This window comes from Furipterus horrens, unplaced genomic scaffold (assembly GCF_987537825.1).
Source record: "Furipterus horrens unplaced genomic scaffold, mFurHor1.1.pri manual_scaffold_5, whole genome shotgun sequence".
Taxonomy (NCBI): Eukaryota; Metazoa; Chordata; class Mammalia; order Chiroptera; family Furipteridae; genus Furipterus; species Furipterus horrens.
The window spans coordinates 76,731,613-76,754,452 of NW_028327175.1; the positions used below are offsets into that span (position 1 = coordinate 76,731,613).

The 22,840-nt window shown below is 37.4% G+C and overlaps 1 protein-coding gene across 1 annotated transcript in view; it reads left to right on the forward strand.

Moving 5' to 3' along the window:
• Positions 1 to 12,973, forward strand: part of WDR36 (WD repeat domain 36) — a 51,886-nt gene extending 38,913 nt beyond the window's left edge. Inside the window, exons 20-23 of the mRNA XM_090279020.1 lie at positions 1,583 to 1,702; positions 1,895 to 1,976; positions 11,008 to 11,195; positions 12,762 to 12,973. Of these exons, the coding sequence (XP_090135146.1) occupies positions 1,583 to 1,702; positions 1,895 to 1,976; positions 11,008 to 11,195; positions 12,762 to 12,911 (540 nt within the window). The 3' untranslated portion in view covers positions 12,912 to 12,973. The remainder of the gene's footprint in view (positions 1 to 1,582; positions 1,703 to 1,894; positions 1,977 to 11,007; positions 11,196 to 12,761) is intronic.
• Positions 12,974 to 22,840: the final 9,867 nt, after the last annotated feature.

Below are 22,840 nucleotides of genomic sequence, written 5' to 3' on the forward strand. Positions count from 1 at the left end.
ATGTAAGGAATGCTGACGTAGATAACTGACAAAGTGGTAAGTATTTTTGTGAATAATAACTTAGTACCCAAAAGTATGTGAGTCTTGGGTAAGAAAAGAGAAGTTTTCACAGAAGTTAAACATGTTTCTTTTTACTTGCTCACTTTTTGAGAGATTGGGCATCATTATAAAGGTATGTTATCTAGGAGCATTGTTGTGAATCTCCATCATGTTGTCTAATCTGTTAGCTCAAGGGGGTATTCAATGGAATATCTTTAAAAGCAAAGCATGGAAAAGTATAAGTAGATGAGTATGAAGGGAGCCATCAGAATAATGCCCAATTAATTGAGCTAAGTTTTTGGACTACTCCTGTTCCTTGCTAAGATATGGTTTGTCCTGCATAAAAACATATATAGAAAACTGAATGAATAGTTTTACGAAAGAAATGCTTATACGTCTAATATTTTTATTTTCTACTGAATGAAAAAAGTTAGAATTTTTATATTTGTTCCGTGGGAAACTTTTCTACTTTTGGTTTTTCATAGGAGATTGGTAATTTCCACAGTGCTGTGAAGTGCTTCCAAAGCCTTTTATTTTTATTTACAACTTAGGGACTGTCTCCCTTCTACCTCCAGAACAGTGAGTTAGAAGGGTAACTGGGACTCTTATCAGTCTTTGTCTCAAAGAAGGGCTGTGTTTACACTATAATTGAGCAGTACCTGTTTTCAGGTAGTAACTTCCTTTTATCCTGTTCCTCCATGAGGCCACTGATATCCCTGGGTTTCTTTCAGAAGGTAAATCTCTAGGGTTACAGAGCTCCTAAGGAATGGAAGAGGAATAGGGTAAGATGAAATTGTGAGACTCCTTTGTGAGGCAGTTTACCACAGAAAGGCTCTTCATCAAATGCTCCTGAGAAAGTGATATGTAGCAATACAGTCATCAAAACTAAATCCTGTCAGTGGGAAATCTAATGGTGGTTTTCCTGACCGAATATTTCTAACACTTAAAACATTTTATAAACAAACAGTACTGTTCTTTGCTACTTAAAAACACAAAATACTAAGGAAAAAAGTTTCAACAAAATAGAAGAGTTAGGGATATACTTCACAAAAAGATTTCACCTAATTACTTCTAATGGCAGAGCCTACCGCTGGCTCCAAATTTTACTTGAGGAAAAGAAATTTGAGAAACTGTTGAGCATTTATGTAAATTTTGCTTTCTAGCACATTTTGTTAATAAGTTGTATTTTAATATTAAGCTCAAAAGTGCTTGATTATTATTTCTTCACCTAAATATTCATATAAATATTCATGTTTCAGGAAAATGAGATATGTTTATGTTAGGGCTTCTCCTGAACCCCGTTGTTTTTCTTCTGCCTTATCATCAAGGGTCCTGGAGGTTTGCCCTGGGGAAGCCCATTTTAAAGATATCTGTGATATTGATTGATGGGATTTTATTTTAACACTCTAATCTGAAAATTTTTCATTCCTCTTTGTTACTTTTTGGACTTTGTTTTTAAATTGATTGGGAATTAAATATTAGAAACTGTTGGCAAGATACTTACTTGCTCGTCTTTTTCCTTTTCTCATTTTCTCTTAATCAGAAAAAGAATAAACCAAAGGAACCACCCAAAGTACCCAAATCAGCACCATTTTTTATACCAACAGTTCCTGGCCTTGTACCCAGATACGCTGCACCTGAACAAAATAATGATCCCCAACAGGTAAAATACAACATGGGACATTCTAAGTTTTTTTTTTTTTTTTTTGGGGGGGGGGTTTGTATTATATATATGTAGTTTTTTACCAAGACTCAGTTTTACACAGAGTAAATTAATGATAGCTTTTAATTTTACTATGCAGTTTTTTGGCTATACTTGCCCTCTTTGAATAATGTGTATTTATTTTTATTTAAGTCTAAAGTGGTAAATCTTGGAATTTTGGCTCAAAAATCAGATTTCTGCTTGAAACTTGAAGAAGGACTGGTAAATAATAAATGTAAGTTAAAATATTTTACCAAATATCTTTAGCTTATTTTACTTTATATGAAGAGAAATTTAATAAAATATTAATGTATTTCTTTTTTTTTTTTTATTTTGGTTTTTCAATTACAGTTGTCCCCTTTTCCCCCAATTTCTCTCCCCCACCCAGCCCCCCCCCTCCCGCAATCATATCCCTCCCCGTTGTCTATGTCCATGAGTCTTTTATACAGACTCTTTAATTAAACCCTTCCCTTACTTATCCCCCTTCTCTCCCTCTCCCCTCCCCCCTATTGACTGCTATTCTGCTCTTCGTTCTATTTAGTTCCTTTGTTTGTGTTGTTCTTTAGTTTCCTGTATTAGGTGATATCATATGGTATTTTTCTTTCTTTGCCTGGCTTATTTCACTAAGCATAATTCTCTCTAGTTCCATCCATGTTGTTGCAAATGGTAGGAGTTCCTTCTTTCTTTCTGCTACATAGTATTCCATTGTGTAAATGTACCACAGTTTTTTGATCCACTCATCTACAGATGGGCACTTAGGTTGTTTCCAGCACTTAGCTATTGTAAACAGTGCTGCTATGAACATAGGAGTGCATAAGTTCTTTTGAATTGGTGTTTCAAGATTCTTCGGGTATAATCCTAGTAGTGGAGTCGCTGGTTCAAAAGGCAGTTCCATTTTTAATCTTTTGAGGTAATTCCATACTGTTCTCCATAGTGGCTGCACCAGTCTGCATTCCCACCAACAGTGCAGTAGGGTTCCCGTTTCTCCACATCCTCGCCAGCACTTGTTGCTTGTTGATTTGTTGATGATGGCCATTCTGACTGGTGTGAAGTGGTATCTCATTGTGGTTTTTATTTGCATCTCCCTGATGGCTAATGATGTTGAGCATTTTTTCATGTGTCTATGGACCTTCTGTATGTCCTCTTCGGAGAAGTGTTTGTTCAGGTCCCTTGCCCATTTTTTAGTTGGGTTGTTTGTTTTCTTGATGTTGAGTCGTATCAGCTCTTTATATATTTTGGAAATCAGTCCCCTGTCTGTGATGTCATTGGCAAATATGTTTTCCCATATGGTTGGTTTCCTTTTCATTTTGCTGATGTTTTCTTTTGCTGAGCAGAAACTCTTCAGTTTGATGTAATCCCATTTATTTATTTTTTCCTTTATTTCTCTTGCTTTAGGAGATGTATCTGTGAAGAGATTGTTACGTGAGATATCTGATATTTTCTTGCCTATGTTTTCCTCTAGGACTTTTATGGTGTCACGGCTTACATTTATGTCTTTGATCCATATTGAGTTTATTCTCGTGTGTGGTGTAAGTTGGTGGTCTAGTTTCATTTTTTTGCAGGTCCCTATCCAGTTCTCCCAGCACCATTTGTTAAAGAGGCTCTTCTCACTCCATTTTATGTTCCTTCCTCCTTTATCAAAGATTAGTTGACCATAGAGGCCTGGGTTTATTTCTGGACTCTCTATTCTGTTCCACTGATCTATATGTCTGTTCTTATGCCAGTACCATACTGTTTTGATTACAGTGGCTTTGTAGTATTGTTTGATATCTGGTGTTGTGATTCCTCCTGCTGTGTTCTTCTGTCTCAAGATTGCTTTTGCTATTCGGGGTCTTTTTTGGTTCCATATGAATTTATGGAGTATTTGTTCTAGGTCTGTGAAATATGTCATTGGTATTTTAATAGGGATTGCATTGAATCTGTAAATTGCTTTGGGTAGTATGGCCATTTTGATGATGTTGATTCTTCCCATCCAAGAACATGGTATTTGCTTCCATTTATTTGTTTCTTCTTTAATTTCTTTCTTCAATGTTATGTAATTTTCAGAGTACAGGTCTTTTATCTCTTTGGTTAAGTTTACTCCTAGGTACTTTATTTTTCTTGTTGCTGTAGTAAATGGTATTTTCTTTTTTGTCTCTGTCTCTGCTATTTTATTGTTGGTGTACAGAAATGCCTTAGATTTCTGTATATTTATTTTGTACCCTGCGATTTTGCCAAATTCACTTATTATATTGAGTAATCTTTTAGTGGAGTTTATAGGATTTTCTAGGTATACTATCATATCATCTGCATATAATGAAAGTTTCACTTCCTCTTTCCCAATTTGGATTCCTTTTATTTCTTTTTCTTGTCTGATTGCTGTGGCTAGGACTTCCAACACTATGTTGAAAAGGAGTGGAGAGAGTGGACAACCTTGTCTCGTTCCTGAGTTCAGGGGGAATGCTTTCAGTTTTTGTCCATTGAGTATGATGTTGACCTCAGGCTTCTCATATATAGCCTTAATTATGTTAAGATATGCTCCCTTTATTCCCATTTTGCTGAGTGTTTTCATCATAAATGGGTGTTGAACTTTATCAAATGCTTTTTCTGCATCTATTGATATGATCATGTGATTTTTGTCTTTCATTCTGTTTAGGTGATGTATTATATTTATTGATTTGCGAATATTAAACCATCCTTGCATCCCTGGAATGAAGCCCACTTGATCATGATGTATGATCTTTTTGATGTGTTGCTGGATCCTGTTTGCCAATATTTTATTGAGGATTTTAGCATCGATGTTCATCAGTGATATTGGCCTGTAGTTTTCTTTCTTTGTTGTGTCTTGACCTGGTTTGGGGATTAGGATAATACTGGCTTCATAGAAAGAGTTTGGGATTTTCCCTTCTTCTTGGATTTTTTGGAACAGTTTGAGGAGGATAGGAGTTAGTTCTTCCCTAAATGTTTTGTAGAATTCGCCTGTGAAGCCATCCGGTCCAGGGCTTTTGTGTGCCGGGAGATTTTGGATTACTGTTTCAATTTCCTTCTTTGTTATTGGTCTGTTGAGACTTTTCACTTCTTCTTGATTCAGTTTTGGAAGGTTGTATGTTTCTAGAAATTTGTCCATTTCTTCTAGATTGTCAAATTTCTTGTCATACAGTTGTCTGAAGTAATTTCTAACTATCATTTGTATTTCTGAGGTATCAGTCGTGATTTCTCCTCTTTCATTTCTGATTTTGTTTATTTGTGTCTTCTCTCTTTTTTTCTTGATTAGACTGGCTAGAGGCTTGTCGATTTTGTTGATTTTTTCGAAGAACCAGCTCCTAGTTTCGTTGATCTTTTGGATTGTTTGTTTAGTCTCTATGTCATTTAGTTCTGCTCTGATCTTGATGATTTCATTCCTTCTTCTTGCCCTAGGCTTTGTTTGTTGTTGTTGTTCTAGTTCTTGTAGCATTGTGGTTAGGTTTTTTATTTGAGATTCTTCTAGCCTTTTCAGATATGCCTGTATTGCTATAAACTTCCCTCTCAGGACTGCTTTTGCTGTGTCCCACAGGTTTTGGGTTGTTGTGTGCTCATTATCATTAGTTTCTAGAAATTTCTTGATTGCTTCTTTGATGTCATTGTTAACCCATTCATTATTTAATAGCATGTTATTCAATCTCCATGAGTTTGGGTGTCTTTGATTTTTTCCTCTGAGGTTGATTTCTAGTTTCAAGGCATTGTGATCTGAAAAGATGCTTGATATGATTTCAATTTTCTTGAATTTGTTGAGGCTTGTTTTGTGACCTATCATGTGGTCTATCTTTGAAAATGTCCCATGTGCACTTGAAAAGAATGTATATTTTGCTTCTTTGGGGTGAAAAGTTCTATATATATCAGTTAGATCCATGTGGTTTAGTGTGTTGTTCAATGCCTGTATATCCTTGGTGTTTCTTTGCTTTGATGATCTGTCTATTGTTGATAATGGAGTGTTGAAGTCCCCTACTATGAGTGTGTTGTTGTTGATATCCTTTTTGTGGTCTTCTAGTATTTGCTTTATGTATTTGGGTGCTCCTATGTTGGGTGCATATATGTTTATCAAAGTCATATCTTCTTGATGGATTGTTCCTTTAAGTATTATGAAATGTCCTTCTTTGTCTCTTTTTATTGTCCTTGCTTTGAAATCCATTTTGTCTGATATGAGAACTGCTACCCCGGCTTTTTTTTCCGGTCCGTTTGCTTGGAATATTTTTTTATATCCCTTTACTTTCAGTCTGTGTAAATCTTTTGTTTTGAGGTGTGTTTCTTGTAGACAGCAAATATGTGGGTCCTGTTTTCTTATCCATTCCGTTACCCTATGTCTTTTAATTGGAGCATTTAATCCATTTACATTTAAGGTTATTATTGACGTGTATTTATTCATTTCCCTTTGTACCTCTGTTCCTCTCCTCTCTTGTTTTTTCCTTCTTTTTTCTTAGAACAGTCCCTTTAGCATCTCTTGCAATGCTGGTTTGGTGGAGATGTATTCTTTTAGTCTTCCTTTGTCTGAGAAACTCTTTATTTCACCTTCTATTTTGAATGAGAGCCTTGCTGGGTAGAGTATTCTTGGTTGTAGGCCTTTGTTTTTCATTGCTTGAAATATTTTTGACCATTCCCTTCTGGCTTGTAATGTTTCTGTTGAGAAATCAGTTGATAGCCTTATCGGAGCTCCCTTGTATGTTATTTGCTGCTTTTCTCTTGCTGCTTTTAGGATTCTCTCTTTGTCTTGGAATGTTGCCATTTTAACTATGATGTGCCTTGGAGTGGGTTTTTGGGGGTTCCTCTTGATTGGAACTCTCGGTGCTTCTTGGACTTGCATAGCTTTTCCTCTCATCAGGTTCGGAAAATTTTCTGTCACTATTTCTCCTATCAGATTTTCAATTCCATGTTCCTTTTCTTCTTCCTCTCGTATTCCGATGATCCTTAAATTATTTTTCCTAATGCTATCCTGTAATTCCCTTACATCTTGTTCATATTTTTTCAATCGTTTTTCATTTTGCTGTATTGTCTGGGAGTTTTTCTCTACATTATCTTCTAACTCACTAATCCGATCTTCTGCTTCGTTTAGTCTGCTTTTGACTGATTCTACTGTGTTTTTCAGTTCAGAGATTGTATTCTTAAGTTCTTCCTGGTTCTTGTTAACAATTTCTATGTCTTTTTTTATGCTGGTGTAGTTCTCTGCAAGTTCCCTGTAATTTTCTTGGAGCTGCTGGTAACTTCCTTGAAGGTTGTCATAGTTGATTTTAAGGATGTCAAGTATATTGAGCTTCTTTACCACCATTGTTTTGAATTCCATGTCTGACATTTGGGCTATGTCTATTTCGTCTATCTCTCTTTCTGAGGATTCCTCTTTTCTTTTCATTGAGGGGTTATTTTTGCGTCTTACCATGTTGGATTCTTTTTGTTTTTTTTTATTTATTTATTTATTTATTTATTTATTTATTGGGGGGGTAGTCTGCTTTGACTTCCCTCCTTTGTGGTGTAATATTCTTTATCGAAGGTCTGGGAGTTTCAGTGGTGCAGTCTCTTTGATATCCTGAGCCTGATGGTCTTGAGTTACCCTTTATGTCGTTTGTTTATGCTGTTCGGTTATATTTCAGATGTTCTTTGATAGGATCTTCCTTCTGGCTACTTGGTTGAGAGTCACTCTATCTGCTTTGTCTTGAGTTCTTTTGTGGATATCCTGTTAAAGACATAAACACACAGCCCAGGCAGGAGACCCACACCCTCAGAAAGTATCCCCCACTCTATCCTGCTATCGTTAGCCAACTAGCCCGTATTAATATAAATGTAAAGAGATTTGAGCTTTTATACTATAAGAAGAATAGATACGAGTTGTTTTTGGGGAGGAAAAATATAATTTTTGATAGAGGGGTTGATAGATTAATAATAGTTGAGACTGTGCAAGCCAGTTAGTAATATTTACATTGTATGTTAAGAAAAATAGAAGAAAAGGATAGAAAAATACATAGTATAGTAAGAAAGTGGGATTGTATTGTATTTGGGTTTATATAGTAATTATATTGTTTTATTTAAAGTGATAGGGGGGCTAAGCTAGACACACAAACGAATAAACCACTATTAAAGAGAAAGGATGAGAAGGAGAGGTTATATGCAACACGTTAGAGATAAAGTTTGTTATTATTGGAAGAGGTGGAGGAAAAACACCCCCCCAAAAAATCCCCAAGAAAATAGAAGAAAGAAAAGAAGAAAGAGAGAAAGCGAAGAAAATAAAAAATTTACCACAACCCCCCCAAAAAACCCCAAAAGGTAAGCAAGAAAGGAACAAAGAAAGATAGAAAAGAAAGAATACAGAAGAAAGAAAGAAAAAAGAGAGAAAAAAAAATTGAACCAAAAAAAAAAAAAAATATATATATATATATATATATATATATATACCCCCCAAAACCCCCCCACAAAAACCCCAGAAAAAGAATAAAGAAAGAAGGAAAGAAAAGAAATTATTAAGAAGAAAGAAAGAACAAGGGAGAAAAAATTTGGGAGAAAAAATTTGGAAAAAAAAAAAAAAACGATGTTTTTACTCCGTTTTAGCCTTGGTGTGTTGCCTTCTTTTTCTGGGTCCGCAGCTGGTCTAGTGTGGCAGGTCAGAGGTTCTTGTTCTTTTGCCAGACTGGTGTGCGCACCCGGTTGCCGCTATGGTGCGCGCCCGCGGTTGCCGGCACGGCGCGCTACCTTGCTGCCCGCTGTAGCCAGTTGAGGTGCCCTTGCGCGCAAGCCCCTGCGCGCTCGGGCGGCCCGAGAGTTTGCCCCGCGGTTGGAGCCCACTGCTGCCGGGCCGCGGTGGTTCCCCGTTCGCGCCGAGGTGTCCCTGCCCGCGCGGGCGGCCCGAGCGCTTTCCCCGGGATTGGCTCCTGCTTTCGCTGGGCCGCGGCGGTTCCCCGTTCGCGCCGAGGTGACCCTGCCCGCGCAGGCGGCCCGAGAGCTCCCACTGACCCCGGGCTGAGGTGCTTTCGCGCTCGCGGGCTGCCCCGTGCCCTCAGTCCCGCTGAGCCGAGCTCCAGGAGTTGGTCTCTCGCCTCTTAGGGCAGGGCCAGGGACACTTGTGCTCAGTGGAATCGAGCGTCCGTGGGTCGCCGCCTCCCGCTGTTCCCGTGCTGCAGCCGCCCCGTTCCCTCACCCGTCTGGGTGGGCACAAACAGAGCCTGCGCTAGTGGTCTGCTTTCCGGCCTGGGGCCCTGCGCCCACGGGAGCTGTCTAGGGGTGTCTGTGCACAGTCCTCTGCGTGTTCAGTGGGCCCTCCCTGTGCCCGTTGGGGCACTGATCTTATGTCCGTTGGGGAGTGTCCGAGGGACGCCTGGACTCACGGCCCCGCGCACCTGGGCCAGTGAATGAGAGCACTTCCCTATGTGCGCCCCCGCGACCCAATGGTAGGGTTGAGGAGTGGATTAGCGCGCCCCTGCGCCTGGGCTCCTCCAGAACGGCCTACCACACCCAAACTTTCCTCCCCTCTCCACCGTCCACTAGAGAAAAATATAAAGGAGAATTATGTTCTCACTTGCCCGTCAGCACGCTGTCTCCTGTCCTTCAGCGCCAATGCCACTTGGTCGAGTCCCCTCTCTGCCAGCGGGCAGAGATCCGCTCTCCGCCTGACTCCTCTCTGGGGCAGCCTGTGGTCACCAAAAATCCTTTGTGTGCTTCCCGCCACAGCTGGGGCAGCCGCCCCAGTCAGGAATCCCGTTTCGTCCCCTTTTTCTCCGCTATCCTCACTAAACAGGTTGTTTCCAGATGGATTTTCTCTAATCCAGCAGTGCCTTGGCTCAACTCCCGCCAATGTCCAGCTGCTCACTGAGATGTTCTGTCTGCAATTAGACCAAACTGCAGACGGGTCTCCGGAGCCTAAAACCGCAACCTCTCCTCACTCCTCCGCCATCTTACCTCTCCTTAATGTATTTCTTAGTAGCTGAAAGAAGATAGTAAAAACTAAAAAGATTGAAGCTTTGGTTTTACTCTGAAGTAATTTCAGCTTTTTGTTATATTCATTTTTGCTATATTAAATGAGTGATACTAGACTCAGATGATAGTGATATTAGAATAATCTTCTGAAAATCATTTATACTTTCTGTACAGAAAATTAGATTTTTTATCTTGTTTTTTTGCTTTTGTTTTTATTATCAAATGTTTGATTTTTGTTTTTATCTACAAAAACAGTTTACAGTACATTTGGGAATATAGCAGAGACTTGTTTTCGGTGATTTCAGATATTCACAAATTATCTCATAAAAAGATAATTTTTAAATTTATTGAGTTTGTTAATATATTTAAATTTTGAAAGCTACAGTCTGTAGCTAATAATGATAAACAATAAGAGCTGTAAGCAATTAACAAAATCACAATCATTCTGTTGTTTGATTTATCCTTGTTTTCTGATCCAAATGCTTTTGTTTTTGTATCCAAATCACTCAAGTCCACATTGGCAAAGTCAAAGAACGGTACTGATGGGCCATTGTAGATGACTTAATAATAGCAGGATCATAAAGAAGTAACTTGTTTTATTTATAGGGGGCTGGAGGGCAAAGAAGGAAGAAAGCACTAATGTTTAGTATATACTGAAGGACAGAAAATCAGATTTTTTAGACTGTTGTCATTGATAGTGTTTCTTCTTGAAAAGCTGAAGGCATACTCATTGACATTGTAGCATCATATGCCTCACATTAAAATAGTTGTAAGTGCATAGAATATGTATTCGTAGGATGCATATGAAATGAGTATTTTACTTCTAGAAAAGTAGATTTGGGATGGGTAAGAAGTAAGGTAGGGATCTTTCCCCTCATATATTTCTGTACTGTTAATGTTTCTTAATGAGGATGTGGTACTTTTATAATTTTTTAACATTAAAAAAGAAAGCTAAATAAATTCCCCGACCTCATTCTGTTTCCATTTGTAACTATTGATAATTCACTGTGTACATTTTATAGCCTTCATATATTTAGATTTGTTCTGATTTATTTGTGATCATCTTAAAGTGTCTTTTGCTAGTCATTAATTATATTTTCTTTAACAGCTGGAAAAACCTTAAATTACTGAAAATGTGAAAGTTTAGTGCTTTTAATACTTTTTATTGTATTACTTTCATCATTTGCATTGACTTTATTTTATTTGGGGGTTATTCCACTTAACAGAAAAAACCCACAGAAAGAATTTTTTGTGCAATTTATATATGTGTTGCTTGGGGTATGAAATGAAGACTGTAGTTTCCTAACTGAACTGATTGTAGCTAATAACTGGATTATTTTTAAAACTTAATACAGATGAAGCTGCTCTTAACCTTCTGAAAGAATTAGGCCCATCAGGAATTGAAACAGAGCTGCGAAGCTTGTCTCCTGACTGTGGCGGGTCTGTAGAAGTTATGCAAAGTTTCTTAAAAATGATTGGAATGATGTTGGACAGAAAGCGTGATTTTGAGTTAGCCCAGGCATACCTAGCATTGTTTCTAAAGGTAAGTCTAACGTAAGACAATACCTCCCAGTCTGCCTTCCTCTAGAGCAGTGGTTCTCAACCTTCCTAATGCCACGACCCTTTAATACAGTGCCTCATGTTGTGGTGACCCCCAACCATAACTAAAGCATAATGATTAATCACAAAAACAATATGTAATTATATATGTGTTTTCCGATGGTCTTAGGCGACCCCTGTGAAAGGATCATTCAACCCCCAAAGGGGTCGCGACCCACAAGTTGAGAACTACTGCTTTAGAGGAATGTCTGATAGCACTTTCTGCAAAGATGGAAAAATTCTGTATCTGTACTGTCCAACATGGTAACCATTTGTCTCATGTGGCTACTGTGACTGAGAAACTGAATTTTTTATTTTATAGAAATGTAATTAAATTTAAATAGTCAGCTGCCTAGTGACTACCGTATTGGACAGCTAGACTGTGCAACTTTGTGTCTTTTTTTTCTTTGCTCAGCACAATTTTGACTAAACTCAGATTTTTCTGTCTCATCTATGTGATTCCATATACTAAGCTATTAATTTTTTAAGTAGTTATATTTTGTATTTTGGCTGTTTTTCTGTGATCATGAAGAGAAACTCAGGTTTTATATATTTTGTTTTTCCTACTGCTGAAATTAAACTATTTACTTCTGTCTTGGTTGAAGGAGTTTCAAGTGATTTGGCAATAACAGTTGCTTTTATAACTAATATAATGGAGAACTCATGCTTATTTCATTAGTATAATATATTGAAGAAAGTACATAATGCTGATTTTCAATGATAGCAGATATGATTCATCTATCATTAATATATAAAATCTTTTCACTTGATGTGATTTTCTTTCTCCTCACCCAAGGACATGCTTATTGATTTTAGAGAGAGGGGAAGGAAGGGAGAGAGAAGGAGAGAAACATGGATGTGAGAGAGAAACATTGATCCATTGCCTCTTGTATGTTCTCCAACCAGGGACTGAACCCACCTGACTGGGTGATGAGCCCTGACTTGGGAATCAGATCCACGACCCTTCAGTTTACGGGGCAATGCTCCAACCAGCTGAGCCACAGCAGCCAGGGCTGATTATTTAAAATGGTTTAAAATGTAAATATTTAGACGGTAGCATGTGAGATGAAAAAATAGAAATACCACTAATTGTTTCTATATTCTTTCTCAAATGTACCAAGTTTAGTTTCTGAATATAAAGTTACTTAAATCCTTAAAAATAAAGCAAAGAGCCCATCTGGCATTTATTACCAGGGGGCTACAATGAAAAAAGAAACTTCAAAGAAGCACAGAAACTGGGACTTGATGTTAGAACTGTTCTTGTTTCTGGATCTGTTTCAGGAAGAGACTGATGACCACTTCCGTTCTGCTAAGGGAGTAGCCTTACAAAGGAATTCATAATAAGTAAAGTCTGAAGAGGAGAGGGAAATGGGAGGTGGTAATAAACTGCATTTAAGAAAAAAATATTCATAATGGTGTCTTCTGACGTTCCTTGGTAAAAAGGTTGAATCCAAAATAAACAAAATTTTAATTTTCATAAATGTTTATCTTTTCTTTTTTTTTTTTTCAGTTACACCTTAAAATGCTTCCTTCAGAGCCAAAACTTCTAGAAGAAATGACAAAGTTGTCATCACAGGTGGAAGAAAACTGGATTCATTTACAATCACTCTTCAATCAAAGCATGTGTGTTTTAAATTATATAAAGAGTGCTTTGTTATAAAAATAAATTTAAGTGACTTTTATAAATCAAAGACTTATATTAAATGGGTTCAGTTTAACTCATATTTGGTTTTAAAGTTTTATTGTAAAAGAAAATAAGTGCTAGCACTACTGACTAGTAGTGCTTAAAAGAAAAATATTTTCTTGAAATAAAATTATACCAGCCTTTTGTTTTAAAGACTTAAAGAATCTACTCACATGATTTATTTTCTGAATCTCTTCACATCAGTTATTTATGTATGACTTTTTTTTCATTGTCATCACAATCTCATATTTTTTGAATATTTGTTGCATATAACAGATGCTGGATGTTTCATTAAGGCTGTCCTGACTACAGCGCCCTGGTTAGGTCAGAAACTCCCCCTCCAGCAGAGGTTTCAGGATCATGACTGACAGAACAAATTTATCCAGGACACTGTATTTTGTCTGGAGGGATGGGAGGCACTAATATCTCTAGAGGAGAAGAGCACAGAACTTCCATCTCCCATGCCTTTTATTGAGGAGGGGATTTGGGAGGTACAAGATCAAGACTTATGAATCATCAATAAGCTTTCAGATGCTTGGGTTGCAGTTGATAGTTACTAATTACAGATATCAATATAGAGAACACAGTGACCAGTCTGTCCCGACGCCGTGCTGACATCAGGTGCAAGGCTTCATACATTTTTAGCTACAGATTGTTTATAGTTAACTAAGCAATAAGAAAAGCAGAGCAAGCTCTAAAGCATAACATGCATTCTTTAAATCCAATTCCCATGGGAACTCTGAGTGGCGTTCAGTCCTGCCTGCCTCTCAGCCTTCTGGTTTTCCATTGAGACTTAAAGGCCTCTCCTGTGGGGCCTGGCTCGCAGCTTGGGCTACAATTCCCAAAATCACAAGGAGCGGTCCCCTACATTTCATGTAAAATATTGATTAAGTATGTTGAAGATGAAACAGATAGTAATATAGTTTAAAAAGCACCTTTGTGATAGCAAGTAAGAAGGTGTTTCCTTTCTTGGTGGCCTTTGCTGAACACATGGATCATTGACCGTTAGAGCTGGGAAGTGTGTCAGACATCAGTGCAGCCCTCTTGTAACGCAGAAGAGGAAGCTGCTATGGTCAGCTTTAGATTTTCTAACACTGCCCTAGTGCTGTTCCCATTGTTGCCTTTTTTTTTTTAATTTTATTTTTTATTGTTTTTTTTTCCATTACCATTTATTCCCCTTATACCCCTTCCCCCCTCTACAATCACCACACTGTTGTCCATGTCCCTGAGTCGTTTTTCCTTTTTGCTTGATCCTTCCACCCAGCACACCCCCACCCCCAGAGATGTCAGCCTGCTCTGTCTCTGGAGAAAGGGGAACCCTTTGGCACTATTGGTGGAAATGCAGATTGGTGCAGCCACTGTGGGAAGCTGTATGGAAATACCTCAAAATATAAATGGAACTGCCGTATGACTCACCAGTTCCACTTCTGGGAATTATCCAAAGAAATCCAAAACACGAGTTTGAAAGAACATACGCACCCCTATATTCATTGCAGTGTTATTTACAATCACCAAGATGTGGAAACAGCCCAAGTGCCCGTCAGTAGATGAGTAGATAAAACAACAATGGGACACTTACACAATGGAATAGTACTCTGCTTGGCCATAAAGAAAAATTTTAACCCTTTGCAAGAGCATGCATGGGTCTGGAGAACATTATGCTAAGTGAAATAAGCCAGTAAGAGGAAGACAAGTGCCATATTTCATTCATTATGTGTAATCTAATGAACAAACAACTAACAAGCATTGTAGTCTTTCTAAATCAGTAATGTGAGAGGCAAATTGCTATAGGAGACGAACAGATATGTAGGATAGATGAAGGAAATTCCAAATTCACTGAGGATATCCTTCAAAGGTTTTTCTTCCTTATGACCTTATTTAGCAAGAGAATGCTGAGTATACTTTCCTCTCATCACCATTGTGAAACAAGATAGCTCTAGCAGTTCCTCTTGTCTCATCATTTTCTTTTCCAATTGCTAAACTTCAGCAATACATGAATTAAAAATAAGCAATTCTTAAAAGTACAGTGCTCTGAAAAGAATTTTTAGTTTATATACTCAAAATTAGCATCATTCATAAAATTCACCTGGTTGTATTTGAATGCCAATATTCTCATTAGGATAATGTTTACAGAAACCTCTCCAGAAGGAACAGTCCTTACAAGTTGTTTTCAGTATTAAGTGTTTTGGTTTAATGTATAAGGTAGAATTAGTAAACTGCTAAAGAAATATGCCAATCTGGTTTTGTACTGTTGTTTTTCTTTTAGAAGTGTCTAAACTTGGAGCCACCGACCAAAATGTTATTGACAAGTTCTAACTTGAGAAACTGTAATTCCCTCTGTCCCAAATACTGTAGTCTAAAGATGTGGCAAAATTCCAGTATATAAGCATGTACCCATGTGAAGATTATAAAGATGACTGAAACCGAATAAGAACTCTAAACTGAGATTGTATTGCTTCTATAAATCTTAAACTGAATTTTTTCTCTTTCAAATGAGAATACAGAAGTTGAATATATTGTTTTTATTGGAGATACTGTTTTATTTAGATACAGTCTTGTTTTGTAGGTAATTTTCCAGACCCTTACCTGTGTGTTTGCCATCAAGAAAGGGAGAGGGAAAGGAGTACAAAGGATAATTTGTGTGTGTATTTTTTCTTAAAGTGTATCAGTCTTTGCATGCTCCTCTTTCTTTAAAATTCAAATTACAAATTAGTATATGACATCTTACTTGTAAAGACATCAAAGACAAGTCTTTTTGACAATGACCTTCAATGTCAATATCTGCCCTAGAAGTAACAATTGTTAACGTTCATCTAGACCTTTTTCTATGAATGCATATAGATGTTATATATAGCCACAGGAAATAGAACGTATAGTTTTGGTTTTTACATGAATATATGGGTATATCATTTAGCAACTTTTTTACTTGGTTTCTTTTATTTCATTATAATCATCTAATCTCTTATCATATTCCACAACCTGTATAACCTATAATGGAAACTTAGATTTCTTTTTCTTTTATTCTAATTACAAACAATGCTGAAAGAATGTCATCTTATACATCTCTGTGTGCATAGAAAGATTTCTCTGGGTACATATACACAATGGAATACTACTCGGCCATAAAAAGAAATGAAACCTTACCTTTTATGACAGCATGAGTAGACCTAGAGGGTGTTATGCTAAGTAAAGTAAGAGGAAGACAAATAGCATATGATTTTACTTATATGTGGAACCCAAAGAATAAAATAAGTAAACAAAATAGAAATAGGTTCATAGATACAGAAAATAGACTGACATTTGACAGAGGGGAGCAGTGTTGGGGGATTGGGTGAAAAAGGGGAAGGGATTAAGAAGTACAAATAGTTACAGAATAGTTACTGAAATGAGAATTACCACATAGGAAATACAGCCAATAATATTGTAATAAATATATATGGGGCCAGATGGGTACTTGAAATATTGGAGGGACTCCTACAAAGTATGATTATTTAACCACTATGCTGTACACCTGAAACTAATATAAAATAATATTGAATGTAAATTATCGAAAAAAAATAAAGAGATGTCTCTCTAGCATAATCTAGGCTTAGCTTTTGAATGGCTGGGCCAGAGTTAGGCAGTTTTTTAAGGAGATACTTCAGTTGGCTTCTAAAATGGCTGTTAAAAATTTATAGTTTCTCAGCAGTGAATGACTACCTGCTCCCCATATCAGGAAGGGCATTTGATACTTGATTTTTAAATTTTTTAATTAAGGGGTGAAAACACTTATAATTTAAAAATCTGATGAGGTGAGAATGGGCATCTTTACATATGTTTATTTTAGACCATTTTTATATTTCTCATGTGAATTATTTTTTACACTGCTGATTTTTCTCTTGAATGATTTGTCTCATGGGTTTGTTAGGAATTTTTCATATAGTTTAGATATTAGTCTTTGATGTCTGTCAACAATATTTTCTCTTAATCACCTGTCTTTAGTTTTACTTATGATCTCTTTGTGTAGATGTTTTATAATTATATATGGTCAAGTTGATAAATAATTTATGACCTTCATTTCAAAATATAAAGCATATTTTGTATTTTCTTCTAAGACATTTATGTGTGCATCTAGATCTTCATCTGGAATTGATTTTTGTGAAGTGTCAGATACAGAGATACTTTTATTAAAAAGTCCAAAAACTACCAAAATCCATTCTTTACTCACTGATTTAAAATCTGTTTTATTATATGCTAACTTCTTTAATTGAGGTATTTAATATCTCTAATAATGTACTGCTTTGACTATAGTTTTTTGGTATATTTACAGATTGGGTGGGGGTAAAGCCTTCTAATAATTTTTTAAAATTTCTCAGCTATCGGTGAGCATATCTTCTTGAAGTTTTGATATTGGTTACACTAAATTTGTAGTATGATTTGGCGAGAATTGCATTAGTATTTTTCTTCAAGAATAATATATGTCTTCATTAAACCAGATCTTCTGTAGGCTTTCATTTTCAGAAGATTTCTTTTTTTAATCACATATTTTAGACAGATGTATTTCTGGGATTTGTATTTTTGTTGTGTTAGTGAAATATGACTTTTTAACATATTTTATAGTTATTGCTGTCATGGTAAGAGCAATTTAATTTTTAATATGCTGATTTATTATTATACTGTGGAGGTTTCAGTATATTCTTAGAAAATCTAAGAGAATCCAGCTTCTGCAATTGTAAGACTTCAGTTTCTTATTTAATTGTTTTGTTAGGATTGCTTTTGCTATGATCTGGCACAGAATGTTGGGTAGTAGCAGTGCCTAGCAGAAATTTTTGACTGATTTCAGTGGAAATATTTTTAATGTCCCATCATTAAGGATAATATATGCTCTGAATTTCCAGTAGATATCCTTGTTAAGTTCTATTTTATTAATAATTTACTACTTTTTAAACTAGAGGTAAGCATAGAATTTTATCAAGAGATTTCTCTGCACATATTGAAAGATCAATATTTTCTTTAATTGGTATAATTCAGTGAATTTTATTCAAAGGTGCCTATTATTGAATCATATTTTTATTCCTGGGATGGAACTGTTTTAAGTAAGGTGCATTTGTTTCATGGGATTATCTATGCTTCAGTTTTTTTTCTAATTTGCTTGATCAAATGAGGGAAAAAGTCATGCATAAACTCTTTATTACATGGTGATTTTTGCCTATTTAATTTTTTCTATGGTTACTAAACTAATTGGTTTTCTATCTCTTCTCAAGAAATTATATTTTTCTTACAAATCATGACTTTAATATAGATTTCACATTTATAGTGTAAGTTATTATGGTTGTGCCTTTTTATTAATTACTCAGTTGCAAATAACAGAAGCTCAACTCAAATACCTGAGTGTCTGTAAGGCACAGGAATAAAAGTTGACTTTACCTACTGCTAGGTCCAGGTGTTACTCAGTAATCAGTCAGTTTGTCCATCTCCCCCCTTTGCTCTCATTATTAGCTAAATGTTCAGTCAAGATTTCTCATTCCCTGATTCTTCAGATACTTATTAAGGACCTGCCAGAATTTTATTTGTGCTGGGATATACTTGATCAAAATTGTGGCAATTCCGCTGTCAGCTGCCATGAATTTACTTATTTTCCCCCTAAACTAATTAGGAAGTGATTACCTTTTTAAAAATCCTGAAATAGAATCTAATGAGCCTACCTAAACTTTGAACCATAGTAGAGGGGGGATTATATGGCAACATTTAGGCAGAGGGAGAGGCCGGTGATAGCTCACAGTTTTCCGTGATTGGATAATGTTTGGAGAGCTCCGGAAGTTTCCACCTGCTTCCCGAGAGGAACAAGGGAGAGAGCTGCGAGTATAGTGCCAGCAGGCTGGCTGTGGAGCCGCCGTGGCAGAGCGAGCCAGGGCCCCGCAGCAGGGGGACGGCAGCGCCCCAGCCCTGGCCCAGTTGGAAAGCTGGCTGAGACTTAAAGCACAGGCGGGTGGTGGTGGGTGGAAGGTGTTGGAGGAGGAGATCTTGCAACACAGAAGGCTTTCCCTTTACCCGCAGGACATCTTGGAACGGAAAAGGGAGTGGTTTGAACTGCTGAGATGAAAGAAACCGGCTTAGTCGAAAATTTGAACACACATTTTCACTAACATTCAAGAGCCTAAGCTAATGTGAAAGGGAGTGAGAAATTTTATTTGGTAATCTAGAGGTACGAGGAGGGCTTATGATTAAATTTAATGAGTTATATAAAGTAACAGAGTTTGTAGGGATTTTCTTTTGTCTACTACTGTACGCTGAATTTCCACTTCCAATTATGCTAATTTCTAATTCCAGCTGAATTCTACTAAATGTCTCGAAAGAAGTATATAAAATTTTCAATAGTTTTTTATCTCCATTTTAAAAGTGATTTATCTACACAGACATGTAGATAACAATGATATATTGTTCACTGGAAAAAATAAGAATGGTATAAATCCTAACAATTTTTAGCAATACCATATATTTGTTATTATGGCCAGGAATGGATATTTCAAATCAGCATTTTTTGCTACCATTTAAATTTTTGACTATCTGGCTAAATTACAGTCTTCACAACTTCTTTGTTTTGGCTCTTTTTCCCTATCTGAACTTTCCAATCTGGCCTCTGTTCCATAACTCAGGTTCCTCTTTCCTCACTCCTGACCACACCCTGCTCTCTAGAGCACATATTATGCAAGACCAGTGGGCGATTAAGTGGTAGATGAGTAGGTTGCCCAACCTGGGCTCACCTTACCATGTAGATTGAGTCTCTAAGAAGTATAGTATAACAAAAGGTGACAGCCTACCCAGCTACCACAGTGTTGCGCTTATGTCATTCATTAGTAGACTTACTCATTTTGTCTCATCTAATACTCAGCACCTACTCTGTCTCAGATGCTGTTTCATGCTCTTGAAATACATGAGAAATCAAAACATGAAGGTTTCTGGTCCTTGTGGAGCTTAATTTTAGCAAATCATTCTTTTATATTTTTTGCCTGGCCTTTTTGTTCTTTAGAGCAAAATAAAGAGAAATTGTTCTAAACCTTCACACTTTGCAAAAAAAGTGATTGCCAGAAGTTTCCCCCCTTCTTTTTAATTGTGGGGCATACGTGCATACGTGAGTGTATGTGGACAGGTCTCAAGTAGCTTCTGAATGTACATGTATACACCTTCATGGAGGAAGGTACAACATGACAAAATGCCTGCATGCTGTTTAGCTGTCAGTCATGATTTAACAGGATTTGATTATAGCGTAAAAAAAAAAAAGCAATGCATATGAGCAGATAAAATAAGGAGAGAGAAAAAACCCTACTCTTTTTATTCCTGAAGATACCACCTCTCCCATTCTCTGGAGGAAATGGGTTGGTACTATATGGCCGAATTTGAGGAAGCAAAAGCAAGGCATCAGCATTGCCATGTTTGTCATATGTGGTTTAGGGAGCTGAGGGCCACCCCCAGGGGACTGGGTGCTTGTGTTTGCTGTTCGTACAGTGAATACAGGCTAACCCAGTGGGAAGCTGGTGGCAAGGGACAGGATGAGCTGTTTATGCCTGTTGCTGTGGTAATAAGGAGGTGAGAAGTAGGGAAAGCACAGGTTGAGACTGTAAAGAAATACAGGCTGTATGTGTGGACCCATGTGCTTCTTTCAACCCACTCCATTCCTTTCCCTTAATGCTTCACTGAATGTCCTGTGTGGGGCTCCACAATATGTTGACATACTGATGCAAATGCGACAAGGTGCCTGGTCCCCAACTCCAGGAGACGAGTCATGTGGGAGGAAAGGCAGAGCAGCATGAAGAAGAGGACAACACTATGGATCTTGAAAGAGAGGTGGGTGGTGAGTGGGGTGCACAGAGAGAACTCAGAAACCCAGGGGAAATGAAAAAGGCAGTGGAAAGTCAGGGGTGGCTAAGTGCATGCTGATTGTTACCTCTGGGGATGTGCAGAGGCTGAAGGGTCATGAACTGAGTGTAAAGGAAACTAACTTCCCTGCATTATTGCATGGCAATTTTTTTTTTTTTAAATTAGAGAAAGTAGGACAAAATGTTAACAACTGTTGATTCTGGGCATTGATACATTTACATTCCAGTACTCTGTATTGAGTTGCTATTTACCCAATTTTACTTTATTTTTTTTACTTATTATTTTTGAAATAAAATTTATATATTCATCACTATCCATATCTACATACATCCTATTATGTACATTTATCCTGTGTGGCTGGCCAGAATTTCACTTCCTCCTGGAAGGCGACTCCTAAAAGCCACAACTGTGTTTATCACCTGAATCACTGAACCTTCCCAGCAACCCCTAGGTTCCACTTGACCTGATAACACACACTTGGATGTGAGTCTTTAGCATTCTCTCTTTGAGGGAAGAGAATGGTTTCCAGGTCTTGTCTCCTCTCTGATTATACTGATATGTGCTCTGAGGCAAGAGACCCATGGAAGTGGCCGTGAATCACCTGGAGCTTGGCTGAGCCTGGAGCTCCTCCAGGAAGTGGTGGGAAGAGCAGCTCTTGGCAGAAGAGATTTTCACCTAAATGTCATGGTTCATGCCTAAAGTTTCCCAGAAAGCATGAGGTGCACTGGGGTGGAGAGTTTCACCCTCCTTTAACAATAAACAGAAATAATCCACTTGGTTCCACATGAACTAAATGGCAAAGAGACATAGTCTCAATTAGCTTATCTCTTTACCTTTTATGAGAGCCTAGAGAAGAAAATTACCATTTCCTTCCTGCTAGGACATGACTGTCACTCACCAAGTATACCACACCTTGTATCACTTGAAACCAATTTTATCTTTTAAAAATGCTAATTCTTTAAAAGTCCTTTCAGAGGGTCAGCAGAATATTATGAAAAACTATTTTCATAATAAAGCTAAGAAAGTTGATTCTTTTATCTCAGTACTTCAAATGCAGAAAATATCAATAGGTATTATCTATATAGCCAAAGCTTGGTAGGGTCATTGATAATTTTTAAGAGTGAAGGAGTCTGTACACCAAAAATCCTGAAAATTGCTACCCTACCTAATTGATAGGTTAAAGAAATATGTAGCCTCACCGAGAGGTACCAGCATTTACTATGCAATACCCAATGGTCATCTCCAAAAATGCCTTAAAACTTGATGTGCTAAGAGGTGGAATATGAATCAACATGACCTTCAGATTTTCTGAGAAAGCCAGTGGAGCCAGGGCAACTCTCAGGTTTTGAGATTCCATTCAACCTCAGAATTAGTTGAAATTAGTGTTCTATTGAGTTCAGTTAGGACCTGATGGCAAACTTTGGCTTAAGACAATGAAGTGATAAATCAAGTATGTCTAAATTGTTAATATAATGAAATCTATCAGTCTGGGTGTTTGGAATTAGTTTCAACTATTTTCAGCAGAAAGTAAATTTATGAACATTAGGAAATCTTTCTAAATATTTTATGGGGTGTGTGGCTGAGAACCACATCTAGATTATTCCAAATCACTTGCATGGCTGATAGTGGCCCTGGTGCTGGATGTCCCTGGTGCTTCTGAAGGTTGGGGTTCTTGACTATCACCCTCATTTGAGCAGATGCTACACAGCATCTCCTCCACAGCAATGCCTTGCCATCATATTGTCATGTGGGTTCATCCATTGGAACAATGTAAGGCTCATGCCTGAACCCAAGTCACCAGGGAGACCAAGAGAGTCAAGCTCTGGGTTCTATGATACAGGGACTTTGAATGGGAAATGTTCCATAAATAAAGATAGTGTTCCTAAGATATCTGGAGTACGCAGCAGCACAGGAGCTCAATTCTAGCCAGGCTTACTTTGGATTCAGCGAGACCAAAAACGATAGCGGAGTGTTGGAGAAGAAATCCATACCAGTTTAATCTCGCTCCTGTGGGCAAGGATAGGAACAATGGAATCTGCCTTTCAGTT